This window comes from Bombyx mandarina, chromosome 06, assembly GCF_030267445.1.
Source record: "Bombyx mandarina strain Sakado chromosome 06, ASM3026744v2".
NCBI lineage: Eukaryota > Metazoa > Arthropoda > Insecta > Lepidoptera > Bombycidae > Bombyx > Bombyx mandarina.
In genome coordinates, this window is record NC_143213.1 from 13484208 (window position 1) to 13499661 (window position 15454).

The 15454-nt window shown below is 36.5% G+C and overlaps 1 protein-coding gene across 1 annotated transcript in view; it reads left to right on the forward strand.

The window, feature by feature from the left end:
* Positions 1-15454, forward strand: part of LOC114253489 (cubilin) — a 134005-nt gene that overhangs the window by 15566 nt on the left and 102985 nt on the right. The window contains exons 2-3 of the mRNA XM_089728170.1: positions 937-988; positions 1748-1843. Of these exons, the coding sequence (XP_089584296.1) occupies positions 1756-1843 (88 nt within the window). The 5' untranslated portion in view covers positions 937-988; positions 1748-1755. The remainder of the gene's footprint in view (positions 1-936; positions 989-1747; positions 1844-15454) is intronic.

Below are 15454 nucleotides of genomic sequence, written 5' to 3' on the forward strand. Positions count from 1 at the left end.
AAGAAGTTAATTTTAGTGATAAAATCACTTATTGTACCCAAGCTTGACATTGTTTAGGGAATAATCAAGAAAAACAGAAACTGATATTTATTTGCTAGCTAAATAGGTCTTGTGGTTCACGTGAGATGATTCATATGAATGTCTAGGGACTTTTGTTATGTAGCTAAAATTGTCTAGTAAATTGGCAGATGAATAGACTTTATAACGTAATTGTCGTCCGAAGTAAATATAATCATTAATAGGGTGTCAATTTTGACGACCCGTCAATACGCGCAAGTTACTGTTTTTTTTTCTTTTTCTAACACGTGTTTGTTGCTAACACGAACCCTAGCAAGAGCCGTGCGTCGCAGAATCTACCACTGGATCGGAAACGCAACCCACTGAGAAGATCCGGCGAGAAACTCAGCGGGCTGTGTCTATGGGTTAATTTACTCGCCGAGCCCTTCGTCCCAAGCGACGGGTTTGACGAGAACGATGACCGGTGCTTGGGGTACCTAAAAGCACCGTTAGTGGATCGAGAGGATCCAAAATTACGTGTATTGGGCGACGTTGACTGTTTACCATTTGGTCCGCAGGATCGGCTATGTAGTTTCCGGCGGCCACGATAAGAGTATTCTCATGTCGTGCCGCTTTATCGAAGTGGCGTATTGATACTGACTGTAGATACTTCCTCATGGACTCTAGGTCCAGGTCGTCGTGCAGGTCGATGTTCCTGATGAACCACGGCGCTCCGACGGCTATTCTGCAAAAACGGGATTAATAGTTTAAAAGGGTTCCAAGTTAATGCGGGACGTGTGAGCGAACACTACACTTGCATAGGTCATGATGGGGTGCAAGTTACTGTGTGTTCAAAAGACTGCTATTATAGTGGCACGCTTACAGTTTTGACGCTTACATGAGGTTCGAATTGATCGAATATCTTTCTTTTTTTTGCAGGTGATCAGCGGTGGCCAAATGCTACGGCACGAACACACATGCTGACGATATGGTGAGTTAGCATGCTATTTAAATAAGAAGTGGTTCGTTTTCAATAATCGTTAAAAATAAAAAGGAGACAAAATCAGAAATAAATTTATTAACTATCTAAAATAGTTCTACTTTTATTAAATCAAAGATACGCTGTTAAATATTGTTCAATTCGGAACAAAACATTAATACGTACTTTTAATATTATAAGTCAGCGCCATCTATTTTTCAAGGGAAGAACACACTTGCGAACCACTAGCGGAAGTTTCCCTTTTCGCCATGGTCTAGACTCCACCCAAGAGATGGCACCACCAACATTTAAAAATTAATAAGAGTTAAAGCTTGCTTTTTTGGATTTTCGAGGACAGATAACAATGGTGTATACGTTATTATTTTTTTAAGCATTCAAGTATTAGTTTATCTTGGTCCCTGTATTATTTGGATTTGTTGTTTTCTACATTTATTTGTATTGTGGATAATTAAATGCAGAATGAATAAAGTCGTGCAATTAAATGAAGATATGAGTGGACGAAGGGGTGAAGTACAATTTTTAAGATTTTTGAGTTTTCACATTGAATGAAGGTGTTATGTGCCTATAAACCATATTAGACCTTAGAACTCCGGATTTAAAGGCTATTACAAGTAACAAAATTTTGTTGCCCGTTTTTCAAAATTAAATTTTTTTATCATCCAATAATAATACTGCATTTCTCAAGTTCATTGTTTAATTTAGTTCACTCATTATTTATCGTAAGTTACTGAGAGCATTTTATCTGCGCAGGACACAGTATGGCCGCGGCATATAGTCTCAACTCGGTCGGAAGTCTGTCGTTGTCACTACTATGCCTTTTCGCAACAACCCTACAAGTCACAAGCGGTGAGTAAAACTTGTTAAGCTAATACAAACTTTAGGTATCTTCTACGCAGCAACTAAATTGTACTTACTGACAACTGACTACTCCCTTCACCATGCCCGTTGCCTATAAAAAAACATTAAAAAAAAACATATTCAGTAAATGTATACGACGATTATTTTACACGCTACGCATCACATCCGGTTCCGGGTTCATTGTTTTTCTAGTTTCAGTTTTTCTGTTCGACATGTCAGATTACATTTTTTTTAAATAAGAATTCGAATCTCACAGTCTTATCTAAAAAAACAAGATTGCTTATAATAGATAGTTGTTTTTAATTGGTTAGTATGTAGTGAAGATTTTTTTAAAATAAGAATTCGAATCTCACAGTCTTATCTAAAAAAACAAGATTGCTTATAATAGATAGTTGTTTTTAATTGGTTAGTATGTAGTGAAGATATTTAAAAAAAACCTTATGTCATTGCTCGAGTGATGAAAGTAGGTGTTGCTCTTCTCATTCATCGGTTTGTTTTAAAAACTTTTAAGCTTAAAAAATAGTAGATCACGTATTGCACGGTTTCGTAGTAATTTTCTGCTCCTGTAACACCGGAATCAAGTTGATTGCGTCCTCAACGGGGGTCCAGTGATGACGTAAATTGGGGTTTCATATTGTGATGTCTATAAGTTCCGATAGTCGGACGACACCAGACGAATTCTACTGCCCATCAATAGTCCAATAGAAAACATGGCTGAACTTTCAAACATTAATGAGATTAATATCGAAAAACATTATATTTGCGGTTTCATTACGTGAAAAAATTTAAAACAAATCTCTTAAATTAGGGAACGATTAGTTACTAATGGTCAATTACTGGTGGTAGGACCTCTTGTGAGTCCGCACGGATAGGTAGCACCGCCCTGCCTATTTCTGCCGTGAAGCAGTAATGCGTTTCGGTTTGAAGGGTGGGGTAGCCGTTGTAACTATACTGAGACCTTAGAACTTATATCTCAAGGTAGGTGGCGCATTTTCGTTGTAGATGTCTATGGGCTGCAGTAACCACTTAACACCAGGTGAGATGTGAGCTCGTCCACCCATCTAAGCTATAAAAAAATTACAAGCTACCACGAATCAAGAGAAAAACAAACCAAGTCGAGTGGGTACAATAATACTGCCAAATATTTTAACATAACATAATTTCGACAATCTAATATGTTTGTAGAAATAGTATCTATGAAAAGGTTTGTATTTTAAACAAATTCTTAATGTGATCTCTACTGATACTTTCCCGGAAGTTAGGACATTTGTATCTGTGTAGGTAGCATGGAAGCGGTGTCGTCGTCTCGTCCCGTCCTTTTCTAACGCGCTTGTAAATAAATCGTTGCATTCCTTTCTATTGCAAGGCGATCAATAAGGAGCCGATCAATAAGGACTCGAGATTCTAAATTCTCGTGTAGCCCGTTTTTTGTATTAGGGATGACTTTTTGTGATCTTTAACGGAATATGCGATTTATAAAAATGTTTTTATTCACTCATTAAGTACCTGCTCTTATTTTATTCGACGCCTTTTATTTTTGTTTAATGAAAAGGTGGACTGTGAGAATAGAAAAAACACTCATGATATTTAAAGCTACTCTTACCGTATCCTCGATACCTGTATTGTATTAAAAATGTTTTAAAATAAAATTAAGATAATAAACGTTATATTAAACCGTAAAAATAGCTTTAATTTTGTATCTATGAATCGCGAAAACCGAAGAACTGGTGGTAGGACCTTTTGTTTACTGGTGGTAGGACCTTTTGTGAGTCCCCGCGGGTAGGTATCACCGCTCTGCCTATTTCTGCCGTGAAGCAGTAATGCGTTTCGGTTTAAAGGGTAGGGCAGCCGTTGTAACTATACTGAGACCTTAGAACTTATATCTCAAGATGGGTGGCGCATTTACGTTGTAAATGTCTATGGGCTCCAGTAACCACTTAACACCAGGTGGGCTGTGAGCTCGTCCAACCATCTAAGCAATAAAAAAAATACTAGTATTATTTTCGTATTAATATTAAAATAAAAACCTCTATGTATGGCTCTGTAGTGATTAAACGCAAATGGCACTTGAAATTCCACGTTAAAAAGAGACAAACGTATAAATCTGTTGAATTTAGTAATTTAGTAGTTAGAAAGAATGAGATAGAAATACTTATGAAGGATTCCTCTTCTGAGAGCTAAGTGCGAGTTTTTTAACGTTCTCGATATCGTAAAAGTTAACCCAATTTTGTATGCAGTCGGAACAGCGCCCCTAGCGGCAAACGTAGGCGAACGATCGCATTCCATACAAATATGAGCTAACCTTTACGCTGTCGAGAACGTTAAAAAACTCGCACTAAGCACACTGCTGCGCGTAAACTTTACACGTGTCTTTTTACTAAACCATCTATCGAAATGTATTTTCATTTGTTTTATTTTATGAATTACATACTATACAGAGCATTTTAAATGTTTTTTTCGCTTTACCGGTAGGGTGTTGCTATTGCCGAGAGTTCTTTCAAAATTTAAGTTATGAAGTCGTCGTGGCCTAAAGGATGAGACGTCCGTTGCATTCGTGTCGAGCGATGCACCGGTGTTCGAATCCCGCAGGCGGGTACCAATTTTTCTAATAAAATACGTACTTATCAAATGTGTTGACGATTGACTTCCACGGTGAAGGAATAATATCGTGTAATAAAAATCAAACCCGCAAAATTATAATTTGCGTCATTACTGGTGGTAGGACCTCTTGTGAGTCTGCACGGGTAGGTACTGCCACCCCTACCACCCACTTATTTCTGCCGCTAAGCAGTGATGAGTTTCGATTTCAAGGGTGGGGCAGTCGTTGTAACTATACTGAGACCTTAGAACTCATATCTCAAGGTGGATGGCGGCATTTACGTTGTAGACGTGTATAGGCTCCGCTAACTACTTAACACCAAGTGGGCTGTGAGCTCGTCCACCGAACTAAGCAATAAAAAAAAAACTAAAAGTTGATAGGGCAACATTTATTAGCAACAAACCATAGTCTATAATTATCCCATTCTAGCCCATCAATCGCTAAAGCTGTCTGAATAGAACAATTAAGCTCTGCCTAAGTTTGTTACAATTAAATTTGAACTGGAAAGTTTCTGCTCAATGAATTAATTGAAACAAATTGAGTATTAACTTTATTCAATTAGAATACAATTGGAACTCTGGCGGCTTTTAAAGTGGGTGGCAACATTCACGTTGAGCATTGATGAGCTCCGATGCCCGTAGGATTAGCGTGCCTAAAATAATATTTTGTAATCTCTGCGTTTTATAAGCATAGTTCACTCACACAGTGAATTGATTATTTGAATGATGCGATTATTTAGTTTATGGAAGATGTCTAGTGTTTTTTTTTCTTACCTTTATAGGCAAACGAGCGTACGGCCCACCTGATAATGAGTGGTTACTGTCGCCCATGGAGATCAGCAATGCCAGGGGCAGATTCAAACTTGCTGCGTACCTGTGTCACTATCAACAGTATCAACGCACTCAGGTGGTGCGTGAATCAACTTGGCGGATTATTCAACTAAAGAGCGAATGATTTAATGTTCTAAATGTAACAATTGAATCTATTTCGAAGGATTGGATAACGATTGTATCAAAGCCGTTGGGAATAGCTGTTTGTGGTCTACGGAAACCGCTTAACATTAGGCGGGAGCAGAGTCTGATCGTGTTAGAATAAAAATAAAATATATAAACAATATTAACATTTGTTTTTGTATATGACTAGAGCCAGTGAGTTACTATTAAGATATCTTATTCTGCAGTTGTGGTACCTGTGTGTGTATACTCAATTTTATGGATTTTTAACTTGACTTCTATACGATACTTAAACGTTGAAATATTCCTAACGTGTCCGACAGAGATAAATCGCACACCTTAAGACAAATTTAACATTTTCTCCAAAAAGGCGAAGGGCCAAGCGATATTGACTGCTATTTGGTTTCAATAAGGACGCGAGTCGTAAATGAGAGTTGGTTTCATCGTGTTTTCGAAGCGAATTTCTCGTAGGGTAGTTCGGAAATAGCTTAAGTTCCGCTATTTGTGTATACTATGTAGCGTTTTGGAGTTAATATTAAAATTTATATAAGACTTCAACTAGATCGGTTTAGATATTTGTTTTAATGTATAATAATATATTTCTTTTAGACCTCAGTAATCTTATACCTTTAAACGAGCAATTCTTGTATATTAATATATATGTATATAATCTGAATCTCGGAAACGGCTCCAACGATTTTCATAAAATTTAGTATACAGGGGATTTCGGGGGCGATAAAACGACGATTTATTTTTAGAAAATGTTGTTTTATTCGTGTTTTCAATAATCAACTCTTCCCGACATCTACTGGCGAATAATAATACTATTTTTCGTAATTGAGGGCAACTAACCAAGATAGCGTTATCAAAAAAAAAAAACCAAGTAAAGCCCGGTCATCGTCTAGTTTCAATTATGTCAACAAGACGAAGGGAATTTTTATACACGGTCGAAAATAGCTACCTTGAAGCATTAGGTTTAATGCTCTATTGTATAGTATAACCGCTGACCCACTCTTCAAGCCGGGTCACCTGACATCTTCGGCAAAAATAGGCAGGTAGATGTTTGTTATAAGATAATCTAGTCAACTATAATAATGCTAAAACGAATTGAGGCGAGAGTAAAGAGAATAAACGAGTTGATTCTTGGCACATATTGATAGAGAGAAATATCCGCTGATATAAAAAAAGACTTTTCCTTATATTACTGGTGGTAGGACCTCTTGTGAGTCCGCGCGGGTAGGTAACATCACCCTGCCTATTTCTGCCGTGAAGCAGTAATGCGTTTCGGTTTGAAGGATGGGGCAGCCGTTGTAACTATACTTGAGACCTTAGAACTTGTATCTCAAGGTGAGTGGCGCATTTACGTTGTGGATGTCTATAGGCTGCAATAACCACTTAACACCGGGTGGGCTGTGAGCTCGTACACCCATATAAGCAATAAAAAAAATGATTGAAATGTTAACTAGTGTAAGGTTTCTTGTAAAATAACTAATATAAACTTTTGCATGTTAAAATTAAGACAATTTTCGGATTGCCAAATAGCAACACTGTTGTGGGAGCAATGGCATTAGTGGGGACACGACATAATAAAAAGGCGGTAGTCTGGAAAAACGGCACAAAAAGCGGTGTACTAAGTAGTGAGCACACATCTAAAGACTAGCTTTTTCCCGCGACTTCGTCCATGTGGAATAGTTCACAAATAATGCTTTATTTTAGAACAAATTTGGTTAGCATAAAAAAGTTATAGTGAGCCAACCTTGACAAATAGACATATGCTGTCGCGGACTTTTTTTTAGATCTTTTAAAGGGGATTAATTCTGTCATACATTATTTTAGCGAAACTTTAACCGTTTCTGCAGCGCACGCAGCGGAAGCTCCCAAAGGAAAAAAAAAAACGATTTTGAAACATTCTTTATTGGTGCTCCGCTTTGTATTGGTCTTAGCGTGATGTTATATAGCCTTGTTGTTATTCCTCAATAACTGGGCTATCTAACACTGAAAGAATTTTTCAAATCGGAGCAGTAGTTCCTGAGATTAGTGCGTTCAAACAAACAAACAAACTCTTCAGCTTTATAATATTAGTATAGATTGTACAAATGGAGTTTACAAATAAACAGAATCAAGTAAACTATTGCAATCTGTGTATTGATTTCCTGGCCATTGGAAGCGAAGTCTACACTAGATTAAAATTATGAACTGTCATTATTCAGTACAACTGCAAAACAGTTTCTACGGAGATTTTTTTTGTGAGAATAATTAGCACTGCGTGTTGTCCCTTTTCGAAGACATTTTCTTCATCGCCCTTGTAGTGTAATTGTAGGCACTATATAATAAAACAATTCATCCACATTTTTGCGATTATTCATGGACATAATTAAAAAGATATTTAGTGGTTTAATTTTTTTAATTTTAGTATTTCTGACGCGTCGAATAATTTACACACGTCCGTGACCACGAAAACTGTAAAATATTCGAAACGTCTCAAAAAATAAAACGGAAAGAATAAGTTTAAAAAAAACGTAAAAATATTTTTAATTGATTCTACTTAGTTTAAGTTTAAAAAAAATATCAGACTGGATCCACTATAAATGTCAATTTAAGAAGTCTTTGATTTCAGTTTCTAAATATCAGTAGAACAGTTCGCGAGTATATCTGGTGAAGCCTTTTATTTCCAGACTCAAGTGTAAGCTACTCGCTTGTGTTTGATGAATCACTGTCTAACAGTTAGATATGACATTGTGAAGATTACGTGGAGGTCAAGTGGAAAAGTCTAACTCCTAATACTACTAATACTACTAATACTAATAATAATACTAATAAAATAGCTAGGAAATTCATTTTATGAAACATCAAAAATAATCATCATTCGAAGTGAAAAAAAACTAATAACTAACTTCAAAATTAACGTCCTAATAAAACTCGAACCTAATGCATACATCACCGGATTATTCAGAAGACTTGGAGATGCTAAAAAAACTTTTTCATTCCGCGCGTCCCCACACGGCCAGTAATCCCAGCGATCCATTAAAACTCTGTCGGTCTCAAATACGTGTTTTCCTCGATCCATCTTAAACCACAATATGTCCGTACATGATTGAAAGTCACTCCGCGAATTGAGGTGATGCACGCCAGGGACTTATTTATAACTAGCGACCCGCCCTCGCTTCGCTTCGGAAACATTAAAACACACATGAAACCAAAAAAAATAAATAAAAAAAAAAATAAAAAAAGTAGCCTATGTTCATCAGGGACAATGTCGGCTTCTAATGGAAAAAGAATTTTTCAAATCGGTCCAGTAGTTTCGGAGCCTATTCGAAACAAACAAATCTTTCCTCTTTATAATATTAGTATAGACGAATAAAGATACAAACAATTTGCAAAAAAAAAAATTATTGCTTAGAAGGGTGGACGAGCTCACAGCCCACCTGGTGTGAAGTGGTTACTGGAGCCCATAGATAGACATTTATATCGTAAATGCGCCACCCACCTTGAGATATAAGTTCTAAGGTCTCAAGTATAGTTACAACGGCTGCCCCACCCTTCAAGCCGAAACGAATTACTGCTTCACGACAGAAAATGGGTAGAGCGGAAGAGGTCCTACCACCAGTAATTACGCAAATTATAATTTAAGATAAGGAATTTAATTTAATTCAAAGAATTAGGAAATTTAATTTAAAGATAAGGAACACAAAGGTATCATAAATATATATTGATGCGCGTGTAATTTTATGACAAGATTCAATCATTCACGTCTCCTCATTCTCGCATTGAAAATAGAAATGAAAAATTTGTAATGTTCCAAAACTAGTTTTTCTAGTAATAAATTTACGATAGCGTACCTACATAGTAGATATTCCAAATATTATCATCTTATTATCGCCAAACAAAATCTCAGACATCACAAGTGCCACATGATTGTGTGAGCATTCAACTTGGTCGAAACGTTGTGTAGTTTAATTAATAGTTCTAAGGCTTAGGATGAAGTTGTCCTTGATTTTCCAGTGCTGGTATCCCCGGAGCGTTCGCACTGCTTCCCATCCCTACAGCCTACGAATACAAACGAGTTTTCATTTCAGTTGGTCGCCGTACTTCGTGAGAATCACACGTTTCGTAGCGGACAAAATACGCGCCGAAAATTTACAGTCAGTTTAAATTCAGAACAGTGATTATTAGTGTTTTTTTTTTGTAATTTCATTGATTTTTTCAGGCTCTGTGAATGTGGCTTTGGGTGTTATGGTGTATTTCTTTAATTAATTATTCATGGTGAATTGACGAAAGCAATATATTCTAATAAATATTTCCTTCTTATGTTTATAAATTACAAATTACTTGCTAATTTTACCGAAGCTTTTAACATCCAGATTACTTTTCTTATAATTCCGCCTTAATACTTCTTTCACGGTCTGAAAGCTTTTTTTTTTCAATTATTATTATCAGCGCGCTATGTTCAACTTAGGTGACGCGTCATCAAACTATCACCATACAATTTATAGATTAAGATTGAAATAATAGACTTCGCTTATGTAAACAAAAAAATTTTTTCGGTACATACCCTAAAAGTATAGACGATGGCACACAATTATATATATTATATCTATAATCACAGATTTCGCCAAGACTACACTATAGACGAATATTATTACAGATAAACAATATTAACCTATTTTCAATTTGACCATACACTATAAGCAAAAGTTTGACAATAAACAATAATAATATGTTAATAATAATAATTTATTTATTTGTATCTTAAAAGTATATCTTATAGTACAAACACAAATAGAAATTAACCTTATAAATACAAATACACGGTTGTGTGTGTAATGTTTTTTTGATTTTTTGATTTAATGTATTATTAATGTATATTTTTTTTTTAATATTAGCATTCTGCACTCCCGTACTATATTCTCTATATGGGTGGGACATTTCATACTCCTCCGTCCGCGCAATTTTCGTAAACAGGAGTACAAAGTTTTTTCTTCACGTATTAATTTATAGAATAACTAGCGGCCCGCTCCGGCTCCGCTCGGGTCTTTAACAAAAATTTCAACGATATTTGACGCTGTTTTATTTTTTAAAATAAAAGAACACTTATGCCGCATAACTATAATAGTTAGACATATGCTGTCGTGACACTTTTTGTAAATAATAATGTGTCCTACAAAGTCGTAGTACATTATTTTATTCTATCATCAATAGTTTTCGCAGGGCACGCGATGTAAAGAATATGTTAGGTAATTTTTTTACACTTTGGGATACATTATTGGAGTTTTAGCAAGGATCCCAAATTTTTTTCAAAAAAGATTCCGAAGAAGCCTATGTCGCTCGGAAATAGTGTAGCTTCCAAACAGTGAAAGAATTTTTCAAATCGGTTCTGTAGTTTCGGAGCCTATTTAATACAAACAAACAAACAAATCTTTCCTCTTTATAATATTAGTATAGATGATAAGGATTATTTCAGAATGAATAAACAATAAAAGACTTCATTGTGTTTTCTGTGATATAATAAGAAAACAATATTTAAAGTCCTTAATCTCTTTTAAAATGAATATTGAAATTTAAACAGTGAACAGTATTAGTAAACTATACCAAACTGAACTCTGTTTTTACTGAATGACAGACTTCATTCCATGAATCCGAAGAAGAATCTTTTTTAAGAACTAGTGTTTTAAATTATGAAGCTTTTACTTTGCACGTACATATGAAAAAAAAATAATAAACAAAACGTCGTTCGAAAGATGTGTATTAATCAGAATAACGACGAAAAAACAAAAAAATCAAAAATACTCGTATCTATGCACTTCGGAGTTTCCCCAGCGCTGTGATTTGTTTTGAAATGAGGTTTGAAAAGAGTCATCAGCTAGCTATACGTAGGTAGGTAGCCACGTCGCTCTGCCCCAGATTTCTTCAGACAACAGACACACCCTATAAATCAAAATACCATTAAAAATTACCAAATAAATCGTATATGACTTACATTATAGTGTTTACAGGTAGGTAATAAATCATAGACTACGTGAAAAAAACTTTAACGAACATTTCTGGGTCGCCGCGTTCAATGTTTTTTTTATTTTTATTGAATGTTCACATTGTAATCTCGAGTCGAATATTTCGTCGATAGAACACGCCGTAACCTTTGGGGCATGCATTTATCGAATTCCATAGATTATATAGTTGCTATTTAATATTTTTATTTATTTACTGCTCACGGCCCACCTGGTGTTAAGTGGTTACCGAAGTCCATAGACGTCTACAACGTAAATGCCGCCACTCACTTTGAGATACGAATTCTAAGATCTCAGTTTTTACAGTACAACGGCTGCCCCACCCTTCAAACCGAAACGCATTACTGCTTCACGGTTGAAATAGGCAATGTGGTGGTACCTACCTGCGCGGACTCACTAGACATCCTACCACCGGTAATTACGCAAAATATAATATTGCGGGTTTGATTTTTATTACACGATGTTATTCCATTACCGTGGAAGTCAATCGTGAACATTTGTTAAGTACGTATTTCATTAAAAAAATTTATACTTACCAGCGGGATTCGAACACCGGTGCATCACTAGATACGGATGCACCGGACGTCTTATCTTTTAGGCCATGTGTTTAATGGATACATCAAAGAGAAGATCTTCCTCTGATCTCGCTCGGTTAACGTACGGTCCGAATGCTAATCGCAACTTGTATAATAACAATAATAATTATAAATGAATTTGAAAATCGAAGAATGAAATGAAAACGAATAACTCTGAACAAATCACACACGGTTCTCCGGCCCCAATTTAGGATTCCCCGTCTTATAGGTATCAAATACTGATGTAGATACTTATAAGTTTAAATTTTTTTTTTTTTTATTGCTTAGGTGGATGGACGAGCTCACAGCCCACCTGGTGTTAAGTGGTTACTGAAGCCCATAGACATCTACAACGTAAATGCGCCACCCACCTCGAGATACAAGTTCTAAGGTGTCAGTATAGTTACAACGGCTACCCCACCCTTCGAACCGAAACGCATTACTGCTTCACGGCGGAAATAAGCGGAATAAGCGAATTTTATCTGTTTAAACCATATATACACGTATACATAATAAACACTCAGATAAAGAGTAAACAAACCTGCTAACATCTGATCATCAAGAGCAGTGCTTCACTGAATCTACCACCGGTAATTAATCGCGAGCCACTGAGAACATTACGGTAGGCAGCGGCTTGGCTCTGCCCCTGGCATTGCTGAAGTCCATGGGCGACGGTAACCACTCACCATCAGGTGGGCCGTATGCCCGTCTGCTTACAAAGGCAATAAAAAAAAAAAAAAAAAAAACATCGCGCGTGAAACTTTCTGGGTTGCGTCTTTAGGTCGGACGTATTAAAGTCTGTCAAAATGACTCTGAAACATTACGTTAAATCTTTATATTAATACGTGAAGCAAAAACTTTGTATCCCTTTTTACGAAAATTGCGCGGACGGAGGAGTATGAAATTTTTCACACTTTTAAAGAATATAGAGAAGAAGTGCATAATACTAATATTTTATTAAAGTAATGCATAAAAGATTCAATAAAGAAAACGTTACACACACTACATACCATGTATTTGACGCGCACACGCATGCATACTATTTATTGTCAAACTTTTGTTCTTGACGTCTGTTGTCAAATTGAGAATAGATTAAATATTGTTTGTCTTTGTTAATATTTTTTATACTGTAGTCTTTGCGAAATTTGTGATCATAGAAGTATAAAATACAATCATAATAGTGTACAAACTTACAATTCCAATTAATTATAGTCGAATTTCGACTACTGCGGGACCTCTAGTACAAACAAATGTACACACATACTAAGCGAATCACTTTAAAGATCTGAAAAAGTTTTTTTTATCCTCACAAGAAGTTATATTTTATATCCAAACAAATGAGAAAATTGTATACGAAACGATTCGAAGTCCTAAGGCGCTAGAGGTTAAGAACAAATTGCGACCATCAAGCGAACGCTAGTATAATTTTATAGTCTTCATATATTTTAATGTGAATTCTTTCGTGAAATGACATCGTCAGAAATACTTTATTATTATTATTATTATTCAAGTAATAAATGTTGATTAATGAAACAGGAGCGGGTCGGGACTACGACCGCAATGAAGTTTATTAATTAAACAACTTCTCAACAACTTAGAAGGCGCGCGGAGGGGTCTTTTTAAGCAAAATATTATCTGTTTTACGCAACGAGAATGTCGCTTAGGGCATTCTTATTTTATTATCTTAATTGAAATCTTCATGTTTTGTTAGTTGTAAAGGTGATCGTTGATTTTGACCTTGTCGAATAAAAGTCTGGGCATATGGGATGTTAATATATGTTTTTTTATTATTATTTTAATGAATCTTCAGTTGGCGATTCTCTCTCTCTCTTCGATCGGTCCCTCATTGCTGAGGATCGTGACTCCGTCCGATTCCGTCAACTAGTTGTCTCCATCGATCCCGTTCTGTAGCTTGGTGGAGTACGTCCCCCCTCGACCGGGTATCCGTAAATGGATTCCCCAGCGTTGGTGGAATGCGTCGCTGACAGGTATTTTTAGTTCCTCCACTATTTGGCCCGACCATCGCTTGGAACCTCTACCCCTAGGCCTTTTTACCTCCATATATTTCTTCTAACAGTACAGAAAAGTATGTTTTGGACCTTTTTTGCGTTAATGAACCACTCGATGTTAAAAGCAGTCACCATCCTTGTGACGCAAGATTGTCCCGTCTTTCGAACCAGAACCAATGATTGCTTCGTGGCAAAAAAGGTGGTGGTTATACTTACCATCTATACTATAATATTATTAATGTTATAAAGCTGAAGAGTTTGTTTGTTAGTTTGAACGTGATAATCTCAGTAATTACTGGTCCGATTTGAAAAATTCTTTCAGTGTTAGATAACCCATTTATTGAGGAAGGCTATAGGCCATATAACATCACGGTAAGACTAATACAAGTGGAGCACCAATAAAGAATGTTTCAAAATAGGTGTTTAAATAGAAGTCGTTGTGGCCTAAGGGAAACGACGTCCGGTGCATTCGTGTTGAGCGATGCACCCAGTGTTCGAATCTCAGGCGGGTACCAATTTTTCTAATGAAATACGTACTCAACAAATGTTCACGATTGATTTCCACGGTGAAGGAATAACATCGTGTAATAAAAATCAAATCCGCAAAAATTATAATTTGCGTAATTACTGGTGGTAGGACCTCTTGTGAGTCCGCGCGGGTGGGTACCACCACCCTGCCTATTTCTGCTGTGAAGCAGTAATGCGTTTCGGTTTGAAGGGTGGAGCAGCCGTTGTAACTTACTTGAGACCTTAGAACTTATATCTCAAGGTGGGTGGCGCATTTACGTTGTGGATGTCTATGGGCTCCAGTAACCACTTAACACCAGGTGGGCTGTGAGCTCGTACACCCATCTAAGCAATAAAAAAAGCTCCTTAACGTTCTATAATTCAAAAATATTTTCGCTTTCTATGTAAATGAAGTGGGGCTAAAATTTAGCGTTATGCCAAAGTAACTGTTCCACGCGGATGGAGTCGCGGGCAAAAGCTAGTCCCTAATAAGACAATTAGGGATGTTTGTTGGAAAATAAGCGCTTGTAAAATATTATGTGGCAATTAATATTCCTATTACGAGTTGCGTGTATTTGTTGATAATAAACGTTTGAAATATTATGTGGCAATTAATATTCCTAATAAGTGTTGCGTGGGCATGTTTCGCTATCTCTCTCGCACGTCCGTGTCTTTAGTCACGGTATAATTAAGTCTGTGCATCTTTTTTTGAAAAGTACTGAATGACGATTAAAGTTTGGAACTTTATCTTCGGACGTGAAAACAATTTACCGGTGGTAGGCCATCCTGGGAGTCCGGCCGGCTCGGCTCCACCACGCTGCCTATATTTGCCACGAAGCAGTAATGCGTTTCGGTTTTAAGGGCGATGTAATGTAATCATCTAACATTAGATGGGCCGTGGGCTCGTCCACCTATCTAAGCAACAAAAATTATATGCATTTACCTGATAAG